The 15,027-nt window shown below is 34.1% G+C and overlaps 1 protein-coding gene across 1 annotated transcript in view; it reads right to left on the bottom strand.

Annotated features, from left to right (window-relative positions):
- LOC107193869 (serine/threonine-protein kinase mig-15) overlaps nt 1–15,027 on the bottom strand; it is a 101,340-nt gene that overhangs the window by 39,221 nt on the left and 47,092 nt on the right. Inside the window, exon 14 of the mRNA XM_015583401.1 lies at nt 7,432–7,584. Within this exon, the coding sequence (XP_015438887.1) occupies nt 7,432–7,584 (153 nt within the window). The remainder of the gene's footprint in view (nt 1–7,431; nt 7,585–15,027) is intronic.

The following is a 15,027-nucleotide window of genomic DNA, read 5'->3' as shown; positions in this document are numbered from 1 at the left end:
CTGAAAAAACAGCCTATTTCGACAATTAGAATTCTTTTGCAACTTAACGTGTGGACCGATTTTAACGTACTATGTCTCACTTTGTAGGTATTTCTAATACCTAAATGTTCCATTTGACCTCTTTTTCTCTAAAATCTTTACATTTCCTTCTGCAAGCGAAAAACATGTTTCTGAATTCTTTTCGAATTCTTTTAACAATGTTCCCCAACTTTTCATGAGTTTCAACGTATACATTTCATTTCTAATCAAACTTTCCGAACATCTTCATGTAAAAACATAGTTACTTGAAGTTATTTTTGGAAAAAAGGCTAATTCGGCTCGGCAGATTTTTGTCAAAATAGGTATGAATCAATTTTTATGAGTAGGAAATTCCAACTAGGGACATATTCTACGTACGAAGGAACTTTCGGAGAGAGTACCCTGTTTTGAGGTGGTAATTGCAAACGGTCAGTCGAGCTCCGATTTTCGGTTTGTGTAGACGTGCTTAAAATGTACCCAAAGAGGCACAGTGCTGAGTGCAAACGTTCATCAAGGCCATCAAAGAGACGTTTTCATGGAAATACATAGATTCTCGAAGAAAGAAGACAACAAGAATGCGAAGCGTAGGGCCACCGCACAAAAATTGAGTAATGCGAGTAGTGAGGACATAGTTACTAATCCACTGCATTATTACAGAAGCGTAGAATTTGTAACAGATTTTGGTGCATTCAGAGAATTACTTATTTGTAGGCAGTGCAAAAAAAATCTGTATTGAAAACTTTAAACGTGTTTCTCTCGAAACCATATTTCTCAAGTTTGCGTACACGACAGAGAAAAATTTATTTGTCCGATCGACTTCTTCCGGGGTTTTTTAGTTAAGTAATATCAACCATTGTCGATGAACTAAGAAAATTTATAAACAAATTAGATTATACAAATTTATTTGCAAAAATAAGTAAATATTTTTACGTCAAAACCGTAATTTTTTCTTCACAGAGCCACCATTTTTTCAATTTTCCACTTTTTTCATATATATATATATATAGATTAGTTTATGATTTTTATATATGTAGTATATTTAATTTCTGGTTCATTGTGTTTTTTTCTTTGGTAAGTATAAAAACACTTAAGATTTATTTCATGCGTTGTTTCCTATATTTAACATTTGCTTCTCTGTTATTCACATTTCATTTATTTAATAAAAATTGAAGGTCTTCGTACGAATAAAGATTTATTTTTCATTCTACGAACGCAAAAAAAGATATGAGTGATCACTTGTATCTAGAAGAGAAAATATGTGAAAGATTTAATATTTCTAATGAAAAATTAAAGGTAGTAAAAAGTAGTTTAAAGAATTTTGTATTTCAATTAAAGCAAAAATGAATGAAGTGTAGGTACACAGATAGCAGATTTTTTAAGCGTCATAATGGTTGGTTGGAAAAAGATTTCCTATATCCGACTCAAATGCTACAAGAAATGCCGTCAACAAGTGCTAAAGTAGTACGGAAATCATCCTTGGTATCAGTTTACAAAGGAAAAAATCATGGCATAAGGACTTCAAAAAAAATTAGGAGTAAAAATACTCGGAAGTGTTCTCGATCAACAACAAATGAAGATATATTGTACAGACTACTTTTAATAAGCGATCCTTATATATCTAGCATGCGACTAAGATCGTATACAAAAAAAATTAAATATTTAGATCCCGAATCTAGGGAATTAGTAATTAAATAATAATAATATAGTTAAAATAAAATTATTATCATTGGGGGGGGGGGGGGGGGCTCTAAATTCATTACCATTTTACTCTCCTACAGCCCCGAAAGTGGCATTAAAATTATGTAGAGTCTACTGTATTTATAAAGCTATATCTATTTTGAATTTATCCCCGGTAATATGGTAGGTAGTTATTTCCCCCAAAACTTACATTTTATGAATACTTTTGCGTCACGTAATTGGCATGTTCCAGGAGAATAAATTAGTAAACCATGACATTGTAAGTCTTACATTCGGATATTTCTAACAGATAAATTCAAAATAGATGTAGTTTAATAAACAGTTTATCAAATCTGCGTGTGGATGAATATAAATAGCTTTTATTAAGACTTATTCATTGTTTATATAAGTGTATGAATACTCTTTCTGCCTACTGTAAGTACGTAAATGGCATATCAGTTGAGTTCAGTGCAATGATTAGAAAAATATATATATTTCCCACTGGAACCAACTGGAATTATACCAAAATGGGAACAGTATTTACGGCCCTGAAGAAACTGTAGGGCCTATCATTTGTCATATTTCGGGGAAGATCGTCCCGAGATCTAAAAACGATCCTTATGGTCATCGAAGAAAATTTTACGAGTTCGCTATATCTTATCTAGGGATTATTTAGAACAGTGATGAAGTAACCCACGGCCGGCCCACTAATCATTTACTTGCTGCCCGTCGATCACTTACTTGCGGACCGCCAAAGTGTGTACGATCTACATTAATTAGCCGAAGTCAAAAAAATTAAATGACAGGTAAAGTAAATTAATACGTTTTTAATTAATAAATTGGGTTTTGAAGGTTTAGGTTGCAGTAGACCGTTCAGATTACCTGGTTTTCAATTTTTGCCCAGTGCAAAAAAAAAGGTTGCTAATCACTTATTCTGAGAGTAGTCAAGAGAATCGTAAAATCGTTCTTTGACTGACGGTTCGCCCCTGTTTTGAATGTTCAGTCCCTCATTACTATATCTATGTTTCGTCATCAACAAAACTGAAACAACACCTGTCTATCTGCTAGCCCCATGATTTGGTGGGAATAGCAATGCAATTGTAAGACTGACAGAGCGTAATAGTAGGGAGGAAATACTATACATGTATCATGGAAGGTTGCAAGATTTTCATTAAACACGTTCGATGTGGTGTGAATCGTGTGATCGACTGGTCCCGTGTGTGGTTTCATACTCCTTGTTAGTAAAATTAATAGTCAGTTATTCCGGATGGTGATCCACTGGTCATGATCATGAGACTGCGGATGTTTATGTAAATTCACGTATTTATAACCACATTTCTAAAAATGCGAATTCTGTGGAAAATGATTTATTCCTTTAACGATTTTATTAAAAGCAAAACAAAATAGAGCCTTCATAAACTTTTGGTATAGGATCCATTTTATTATGTTTTCATCCATTTGTATATGTGATAAAAAAAGTGTAAAATAAAATCTTTTAGAAAACCCAGAAGGGAGCCCCTTAAAGTATGTCGAAAATGTGGAATACAATTTTATGTATGGTGATTCATTTTCGAGATAATCGAATTTGAAAATTCGTCTAGTACTCATGCCATTGGAATATAATTCTGCATGTGTGTTTAGCAATTAATTATTGTTTCTACCAATGTACAAATTTATAAATATTAAGAATCGTACGGTATTATTTTTCCACGGTAATTTAAGACAAATTGAGAGTGTGGTAATCATAAAATTGATGAAAAACAGATAATAATGTAACACCGACGGTTATCACTGTAAGTAGAAATATTCACTTATGATCAGATACAATTAACCAGTCGTACGTACTCCAACGCACGCATACGAGACAAATTTTCAAACGCAAATACCTCGGAAACAAAGCTTCATGCAAAAAAAATTATTCTACATTTTCGACTTGTTTTTAGACGTAGAATAACATCATTTTCTTATATTATCCCCCCTTCGCTTGTATCATAAACAATCGAGGATGAAAATTAATTGTTCACGTTCAAAGTATCATTCTTCGATGACCATAAGGATCGTTTTTACACCTCGGGACGACTCTTCCTCAAATTTTGGATAACGCAGTAAAAGTTTTATAAAAATGAGTATACTGTGAGTAAATAGAAACATTATGCACGATATCAAAATTTAAAAACAAGTAAATGTAACAGAGAAGATATTTAACAAGAGAAATTTAATAGAAACTGAAAACCTTTATTCCACTGATTCTTTTCTCTCGGTTTTGTAACATCAACTAAGGTAGAAATAACGGTACAACTAAAAAAGAATTAATTATTCATATAAAAGTAGGCCAAAAATATATAAGATGATCAAACTTTTCTTACAGGGATACATTCTTGGTAAAATTATCCTCGAAATTGCATGTAATACAGGTGCTACTAAATAAAACTTGGCTAACACGTTAGCCAATTTTTAATTACTATTCTTAATTACTCTACGTTAAAGTATTGGAGAGAACAAGTAATTCCACACAACTGTTCATGTTCAGAAATACTGGTACAAGTAGAAGTAGTAAGTACTACACAGAATTGAACCCAAATTGTACACGACACACGTATTTTTTATGAACATTGAAAGTTAATTCTTTCAGAAATGATGCAAATAGTGCAATAAATATTCAGAGACTTTCACAAGAAAATTATAATCACGTCAAAAGTCGACTTCGTTTGGTTATGTACCAATTCCTACATCATCTTCCATAATTATACACTGAACATAGTATCGAGGTAAACCATGTCACAGAACAAAATATAAGTCATTCCTTACAAGTGCAAAAAACGACAAGTATAGACCACGAAACAATAGAAGAAGGAAAGGTTCAAACTTCAAAGTGCAGTAACCAGTGAAATTGTCAACGCTTAATGAAAACATACTCTGGAAAGGTTTCAACCCTATTAACTGCTAATATCAAGTACTACTTCAGAATGAAGGTATTGAATACATATTTGCTGGTATACTTCATGACGACGATCATATTCATTTTTTCCCAAACGTATCTACGCATAGAAATTATAATTAAGAATTTTTCAACACATCGTACTCTCCCATTCGGAAGTATTACAAGACTCATTGAATATGAAATAAGTGTAATAATTAGATTGTGGGTGTTTATGCAAATTTACAACTTTGAACAATAATTTCTAAACATGAAAATAAGATAGAAATTCATTTCCTGTACTAGATGTCTAATTATGTTGGTAATAATATATAAGTATCATTAAATTTTATTATGGTCTTTATTTTACTATATTTTGTCAATCTAGTAATGATTCATTACGAAATTACTGAAGGTCTGAAATAAGCATCGTTTAGGAAACACTAACTCTCAATGGATATCACTTATGCTACTATAAACTAATAAAAGTGACCCAAAGATATAATTTTCCTGAAACACTTTTATGCATTTATAATACTTCTTAAGGGGATACACCATCTTGTAGTCCTAAAAATATAGATAAATTTAACATTTTTTTTTCTTAGGTAATTATTGAATAAAATATTGGGCTCCTTTTAAGAGATGTTAGGCATCGTGTAAAATTTGTTTTCATATATTAGTTATTATATCAAATTACAAGAGGGCGGAGCTATACAATTAAAACTATTCATCCGATTAACTTGAAATACGGAAACATTATCTCTTATAAAATTATCTACAATGTATCATACGATTTTTTGATATTTTAAATTGCTGAATTTTTATGAATTATCAAAGTTCAATGTTTTTCAATGAAAAAATTTGTTTCCTTTATAAAGTTGTCATTTCTGTCTTGTTTCAAATTGTTTAAAAACCGAACGCTACATTACAGATAATTTTATGAGAAATAATGTGTCTCAATCGAATATTAGATGAATAGTTTTGGAGAACTGCTGGATGCCAGCTGACAAGAACCTCCCAGATTAGACGGTCGACAAGGTTATATAACTACACCATTTTGAAATTTTAAATAATAACTATAGTATGAAAATAAAATTAAAGCGTTGCTTAACCCTGTACATGAAGTATAATTTTATTAATATTCTGATTTGACTGCCAAATTAATACAAACTCAATGCAGAGATATAGAATACATGTTACATAGCGTACATATAATATATATACGTGAATTTCATATATATTAAACTAATTAAATTAATTTTCGAAAGAACACAGACAAGTAATGTGAAAACACGTTTCAGTTTATAACGCAAACCACTAGTTTATTATTACTGTTATTATTATCATAAAACAGGCCAGTATATCCTGTATTTTATAGTACATGGGAAGTAATTATATGCATATAAAAATACAACACGGGCACTTATTACAACAAAAAAATAATACATATTGTAATCGGACAAAAATAGAGCAGTTGTTTTATTATGTAGGATAGATAACTCGCTGGAGATTATATATTATAGGTAAAATGTGTATAACCACTTCAGTATCTCGAATTATAAGAAGGTAATACTTTTGGTATTGATTCTCAATTTTTATATTAGTGATGTAGTATCTTCTCTTTCACTATCATCTATACAAGAAATACACATTATGTTTGCTTTAGAGTACTTCCAGCATACAAAATTCTTACATGCCTCGCATTCAATTGTTGAATAATTAGTGCTGTGTATTATTCGAATAATTTGAAATAAACATTCATCTTAGATCATTGAATGAATAAATTTTTTTTAGTCTTCGTGTAATAATGGACTTCGACTTCAATATCGTACGTTACAAATTCGCTTCTATGTTGAATAACAACTCCGAAATGATTTAATCAAAATCCCGAATTTGTTTTTCATATTCTAATCTTCTTTTCCTATGTATCGTTAGTACATTATCTCCAGATAGAAAGAGAGAGGGAGAGAGAGAGGTGGGAATAGAAAACAACGATAGAATAGAATAATAAAACAACGAAATATGTAAATTCCGAATTTCTATATTGGTTCCAAGAATCGTTTAAATCAAATTCCTGCATCATCCTTCAGAAATACTAAAGTTGATATGATGCGATAATTCGCTATCGAGGAGAATGAACGGAATGATATCCCGAAACCAAACTACACAATAATAAAGTTACTAATTGCTTAGGTCACTACTTGTATAATTGATAAATAAATTAAGAACTCTTCTGGAAAGAGATTAAGAAGCTGTAAATGTTCTGTGACCGTATTATAAACCAATGTTAGAAACAACCGGCAATAGTACCACTCTGACATACTGCAGAATACGCAGCCTGATTACACTTTCGTTCACTTTAGATATGTGATATGATATAAAAATGTTCGTTGGAGGAATACATATGAGTGTTTTTTTTTGCTATAAACAGGCCTGCGTGTACTCAGTACACGTACGCGCCCACCAGGCCTACAAGACGATGGACCCCTTTAACTTGCAGAATTCAATACAACAAATGCTTTAATACAGTTTTATAACATTTTTCTGTTATAACTGACACAACAAATCATCCGATACACAAGATAAATTTCTGACTTCAATTTTTTTTATATCACTGTTTGAAACCGTGAATTTTCATAAGCATCCGCAATCCACTTACGAACAGCAGTGTACAATGACACGGATCGACATCAATCCACGCAGCATCGAACGTGTTGTACGGAACTAAATATAGGCCATAGGCGAATGTGCTTTCGCGACTACAATACGAGAGAGAGAAAAAAGATGAAGGTGAAAAACAACGTCAATGTGTATCTAACCTCCTCGCTGGTGGACTTGTCGTGCCGTTGACTCGGCGACGACGTCAGAAGATCCGGAAGGACGGAGCTTGGCCGCGAGCCAGGGGATGAATCGGACCTCTGGAAATCACCACCACCGCCACCGCCTCTCGGTCGATCGCCACTTTCTCGATTCTGGAAAGCAATTGTTCGATAATTAAAACGACCGTGCGAGACGGTGAATAAAAATCAAACGGACGTGGTGACAACATAAGATTTATCTGCCCAAGAACAAAGACCTGATCTCTTTTGAAGATTGTTATCTATTAAGATCTATCCTATAATCTAATATTTCTAACGGTACATTAAATGTACATTTCAGAAAATATTTTTTTTGTTAAATCAACTGTCCGCTCAGTTTGGTCATTTTTACCCTATTCGTTATGAGGTACAGAGCCGTACCGATGAACCTCACACTGTTGCTGAATTGGTAGCATAACCCAGAAGATGGTTTTTATTAGTAATTAGAAGTAGAAAATGTAAAATCAGTTTTTGTTTATATAAAACTTCATTTCTGCTTGAGTGAATATTAAAAATTAATTGCACAGGAGCCACATTTATTTCAAATGACTGTCCATTAATGATTATTTATACTTAGTTTAATATTTATAAACATGACCTGCAATACGGTGCTACTTGTATTTTAATATTAACTTGATATAAACTAATAGTTAGAATACAATCAGGTCGTTGGAATCGTCGAAGTTCAAAACTAGAAGTAGATGTAAACGATAGTGGCCAGTCACTGTAACATCCGTATTTGTATAAGTGGACGAGCAATCTTTTAAATTGATTTCGAAAGTAGTGGTTATATAATGTTATTCTATATTTTAACGCTTCTGTTCTCCTCGGGTCTATATGACCCGAAATGATGATTATATTTCAATACGTATTATGTTTTTAAATATTTGTATTCAGTATCCAGTGTAAGTAAATTTTACGTCTACTTTTTGTATATTTCCCATGTTTCAAAGACAAAAAACATTTCGAAGTTTGAAATGATTTTATTCGAAGTGTTACAAACTGAAAAGTATGTGAAGAAAACAGAAAGGTTAACACACTAGAAAACAAACCACGATGACGAGCTTTAAGATTATACGAAAACATGTTAACAGTACATAAGCTGTTACAAAGGGCAATTAAGTAGCAAATGAGTTTATTGAAAGAGCATTGTTTTTGCTGTTAAATGCAATAACATGTTTTTTAAATAAATATGGCGAATGTAACAGTGTCTACATGGAAAACTGCCAAATTTATGTGTTACTCAATTACGTACCAAACTGCGAATTTCCTTTCGAAGTTAAGAAAAATTTATCGTAAGAGGATGACAACAGAATGATAAGGAACATACATAACTAAGAACTGCATAAAAACTTTGACACTTAATTAGTGATTTAGAAGTATGTGTACGAATTTACAAGTCACTATGAATTATACTGTATTAATTTATAAATACTGCCATAAAACTATTCTTTCTGGGGAAAGCCATCCACTATTAATAGAAACTATGATGAATAGAAAAGTATATTTAAAGCTTCTTTTTCGGTACAATGGAATAATAATAAATCTAACAAAAATATTCTTAATCTGTATTAATGAGACGTCTAAGAGACTACACGCTATAATAACAAATACATAAAGTACAGGAAGATACATTTGAACCCCTGCTTATTAAAATAATGTTCTCTTCATTATCCTTATTACAAATAATAAATATACTTTAAATAAATTTAACAAAACAAAAATTCCAAATTATGCTATACAACTGAAATGTTTTTATCGTAGAATGTCTATTTTTGTAGAAAATTCTACACCATTATTAATAAAATGAATCCATGAACACAAATACTAATAACAACACGATCTATCGAATTAAAGAACGCAACTGCAGACTTATTGCACAATGACGTATAACACAACAAAATAGTCATACGAATAGGGTCATTTCCAGTGACATTGAGCGACCAGTTGATTTCATCTCAAAAAATGGATGACATAGAACAAACATTCAGTTAAATAATTCGATTTTTCATTTCACCTAGCTTAATTACTGATTCTGGTATTACTTATAGAGATTTAGGCCTTAAGAACAAAATGCAGATGAAATGTCAATCAAAACGATCCGGAGGGGAAAAAATTTGAAAAATCAAAAGAAGTACAACAGGGAACAAAAAGAATGGAGCTCGTGGGAATCGGAGATCAGAATAGCATCGGAAGACCAAGAACGCAAGCGGGGGAATGAATACAAACGCAAAATGGTAGACGGACGGTATATGGTGCAAGAAAGCAGTCGAGAGAATAAATTTACTGAACGAGATTCGTAAATGATCACGACCATTATTTCACAAACCTATGTGTCGACAGTAACGGCCTACGGATAAATTACGGACATAAATGATTCTCGCATACGCATAACGACAACAGGGGAAGAGCGAGAGAGCGAGAGAGCGAGAGAGCGAGAGAGCGAGAGAGCGAGAGAGAGAGAGAGAGAGAGAGAGAGAGAGAGAGAGAGAGAGAGAGAGAGAGAGAGAGAGACCACAAACGATTTAACACTTAAACACTTAAAGTATACAGTAACAGTGCAACACATAAAATTGAGATCATGCAAAATGTGCAGATGAATTAACAAAGATCGCTTCAAACATTCGTTTCGACCAGTCTACTGCGCGAAAACACAAAACGAGAACAATAACAATGTTTATCAAGAGTTCGTAATGGTTGCAGATTACAATCTATCCTTTAGCTTGATGGTCTACTTCTTAATATACTTACGAATAGTGGTAAACTGTGCGATACGGTGGAAATATCGATATTCTTACGTAAGTATCTATATAAACACACAGCTTTATAGCGACTACATGTACACATATATAATTCGTTTAACTACCGATGCATATCTTCGAACGCAATAACGCTCCCCTTAAAATTTATCACACATGTACGTATATATCACTTGGCTGAAAGACAACAAGTCAACCGAAGTTACTAACTCAAGACGATCAGAATATTAAACTGACAAGAACCGATTTTACACAGTGATACAAATAAACAAAAAAAGCACATTCACGTGGACTCGAAGCGCAAAGATAACTAAGAAATTACTCGACAGTTGAGATAGCGAAAACGACAGTCCATCACAACAGACATTGATCAAATAGTAGGTGCAATAACACGGTTCAACAAAGTGTTTAATAACGGAATGAAACTGGTTTTATTCACTTGATTGTGACTTGCTGGATACAGTAGTAATCCCACATTCGACTCTATCGTAAGGATTTTTTTTAATTTAAATGTAAATATGGTATAGAGGGTGTCGTGTAACTGCTGATATAATCGGGTAGGAGGTAATTCTACGTGAAAAAGTAAATCGAAAATATACAACAAATTTTTTTTATTCGAGACTTCGTTTTCGATAGAATCGACTTTGAAAATTAATCTGAAACGTATGTATTGGTCCATGGTAGTAAGCAGTGAACTGATGCGCTAGCCAAGGTCTATTCAATTGCACGCGTATCCAGAAAATTTTCAAAGTTAATTATTACGAAAACGACGTTTCACATGACAAAAGTTTCTTCTACGTTTTTGACTAAAGTCGTGTTAACCCCTTAAGTGGAAATGGCCAAACTCGACTTTGACGGGTGATGCCCGCCGCATATTTAAATGTTTAAAAACCATATAAATTTCTTCTAACTTATAAAAAAAAAATTATGATATTTACACATTCTTTTACCTTCTTTTCTATCTAAAATTGTCTCAGTGTAGATAACAATAAATTAAATTGTCTGGACACGCACATTTCTTTCAAAATAAATCGTAAGGCAAGGGTTTAACTGCGCGAAACCGGCAAAACTCGGGACCACATACGCGTAGTAAGCGTGCACGGTCATCATTGCAACGCCTTGTAAATTTCGAGCAGAGCCTCGACAGCTCGCCTTAGTAAATAAAATATAAAGCAGCGACGATCGGACTAAAGGACAGTGACAGTCAAGGCAGTCGAAAGTTGAATTAGTGTTGTCTCAATGACACACCGGCGTTTACTATTTTTTAAGACTCCCTTCGTTCAGCCATCAACTCGTGAAAGGGAAGTCGCCGGCGTATTAAATTACACGCTTGACTGATTCCAGGGAGTCAAACGTTAACTACGTTAACTGTCCCCAATGGTGGGGATGATGCGTGGATAGTTACAGTAGAGGCCTTTCCGCGCAGTTAAAACAACTTAAAAGAAATAAAGTCAGAAAAATTGTACTAGGTGAATAGTTTAAGAAAAAAGTAGAACTGTACAGCGAAACTTTATATCTATAACGCTTGACTTTGTGACGTGTAGGGGAAAAACTAAAACCAGCATCGTGTTCAACAACCTTTAATTAACACAAAAGTCCAATTCAGTTCCATCATTTTGAGACCTGTTGAACAGTGTCATTATTCCATGTCATTGCTCGCGGCAAATATTTTTCAAGCGATCATTCATCAATTTTCCACGAGCAATGTTTCCAAAATTACTAAGGTACACAAGCGCAGCCGAAGAATAATACATTTTCATAGAAATCTCGCGAGAAATTTACTACTTCAAGCGTCAGCTTCTGCATCACACAATGATTCTAGGAATTTTTTTACAAAAAAAAACAGAAAATAGAACAAACTGGCGATTCGCACCGTGGCCTGCAAACACACAAATTAGAAAAGCATGCTTCTGGTACATGCTGCGGCATGGCAAACACAATTACATACATGAGACACACATGGTGTTGTACACACGCTAAACGGCGTCATGCAAAAAAAGAAAACACGTTGATCTCGAAACACAATTATATATAACACGGTCTCGTGACGTGAAGTCCAACACGAGTTATTTGCTTTGGTGCATGTATTTCGCATATACACGTTACATATACATACACAGTATATAAATATGAATACGGATGGATATTTATATTTATATAACAGTTTCCCGTTTTCCTCTCAACATCGCTCATTTCTCGACGGTTATCGTGTGGGTTCTATCGTAGCACTTCGTTCTCTTTCCGATACTCTATCGTCCCTGCCGAGCATTGTCCATTTAAATTTTTTTTTATTTTTATTTTTTCAATTCCTTTTTTTTGTGGGCACGATTATTTCTCCGGTCAAACGCGTTCTTCATTCATAGCCGTGCAATTTTCTCAAGCAGACGACAGCTACGATCTGTTAACACAAAACACACGCGCACGCTTCCGTCATCGGCGATCGATTTTGCATCCCTCTTCGATCTGTTTTCTTCGCCACTCTCTGTAGGAAGCTGTACAGCGGGGCCGCCCTCGATCGACGCGAGAAGCGCCTCGGAGGAGCACAGTTCGCGAAAGATCACAGGACAATCGTGTTATTGGTGTTAATTTTATCGTTAGTATTAATTCATCCAAGTCGTAAAACCTAAGAAACGTTATGAACATGCACTAGATAAGATAGCTGAATTTATTCGCGCGCCTGCGCAGTTTGTGCGAGCATACGGAGTACTTCAGAGGATGGATTTTAGACGTTAAAATAATTACTAGACCATCGATTTTATGCGCTTGTAGAGAATTCAGTACATTGACGAGTCTGGTACGGTTTGAAGAGGCTTTTATTTTACTTGGAACTCCATAGGGCAGTAAACAAAGTAAAACGAATGTATGACTTCAGTTCTTATAAATTAGCCCATAAAAATTTATGTTTGCGTAAACATCCGCAGCCTAATAATGAGAAAATTTCATACAGAGTAATGGTACCGAATATGTGACGTGTGCCTAATATGAGACCCCATAATATTTCCACAGGGAAGTACTACAATACAGTAAATCTTCGATTAACGCTCGAAACGCGGAACAACTTTGGAACGGTTTTCACAGAGGGATACGATTTCTGTATTTTATGAACTGCATTTCAGGTCGAGCTCCCAATGTGGAACCACCGAGTTGTGGGGATGAAGCAGAATTTACTGTACAGCAATACTACACCAATGTTTAGAACTGTTAAAACAAATCTGTAGACAACATCGTCCGTATGAGATTGCCGTTCAGGCGGAAAGGATTTTGTCAGTAGGACACCAATAAGTTTGTTTTTTCTCGTCACGAGTTTCTATGATTATTTACAAAGAAGCTTTGTATAACATTAAAGGTAAGTTATTCGATCAGTTTCTTTATTAGTTTCGAGTCTCAGCATTATCCACTAATTCTATTATCGTTTAAATGAAGCATCATTAAATCGTTCCTAGATTAATTTAACTATTTTTTTTCGAGCCTAGGAAGTTCTCAATATGAGACCCTACGCCGTACTTAATATGAGATTACTTGTTATGTCGTTATGTACATTCGGAATAGGAGCAAAGTGTCACGGTAGGTAGTTCGCGGAATTTTTATTTCATTCGTGCTTCTAGAGCAAAGCTACATAACTTCTGCTCCCGGAGTTGGTACCCCACTCCGGGGGTAGCCCCACTACGCGACTCAAGTTGCCGCGTCCGTTACGTACAGAGCGTCGCATGCTACGGCGCTGCGGCCTGTGCGGGAAGAGGTCATCCCACCACACCGCCAGCGATAAGCAGCGCTGTAGCATGCGACGCTCTGTACGTAGCGGACGAGGCAGCTTGAGCCGCGTAGTGGGAATACCCTCGGAGTGGAGCACCGACTCCGAGAGCAGAATTTATGCAGCTCTGGTCTAGCGACTAAGGATCATGCTGGTGAACACTGGGTTCAATACACAAAGTGCTATTGATGCTGCCTTTATACGTCCCAATTGCCTTAAAAAGGCAACGAAAAAAAATGAGTGACCTTTTAATTTTAAATGATAATTTAAACTTTTAATTTTAAAACCATTAATTTAGTATTCTTTTGTATTTTCTCTGTTTTTATAGTAAACAATATCCATAAAACTAATGTTTTTCTTAAAAATGTATAAATAAACTACAAATATAGTAGACAAAGACTTTAGATTATTTCCCTTTCTATTCCCCGATATTTAATGAAACGTAAATAAGATCTCATACTCGGTCCCATTATTTTACATGTGTGTCCAACCTCGCTTCACTTTGTAATTATGTGCAATTTTCCATTTCCCAAAATAGACAACCGAGACACCTACGAGACGGCAATTGTTATTAAAAAGGGACAATGTAACTGAACTCTCTCGATATCTGTCGATCTCAAGTAAAAAAAATTCACCTGTATAATTGAAATGGACCCAAACACAGAGAAGTATTTGCTTTAAAAATCAATGAATGAAACTTCTTTATTTTTGATTCGTTGTTAATGAAACTTTTACTAGTATATTGGTAAGATTTTTCTGATTAAAATGATATCAACTATGACATAATTTCGATCATATTTACTCATGTAGAAAGTGTTAACAGTTCATATTTGTTCATTATCGCTTCTGATAAATCATAAGTAAATATGATCCAAATTATGTCGTGTTTGGTATCATTTTAACACTAGGTTTACGGGACGCGTCATTTCGACGCATTCTGAATTTTACAAGGAAAATGACCGAAACCGTTTAAATTTCTCTCCGATCATTTATGCTGACTTTTATTGTTTTAACGAGACAAATATATATCCCAATTCATTTTCTTCT

The sequence above is a fragment of the Dufourea novaeangliae genome, unplaced genomic scaffold, assembly GCF_001272555.1.
Source record: "Dufourea novaeangliae isolate 0120121106 unplaced genomic scaffold, ASM127255v1 scaffold36, whole genome shotgun sequence".
Taxonomy (NCBI): Eukaryota; Metazoa; Arthropoda; class Insecta; order Hymenoptera; family Halictidae; genus Dufourea; species Dufourea novaeangliae.
This window is presented reverse-complemented; position numbering and strand designations above follow the sequence as displayed.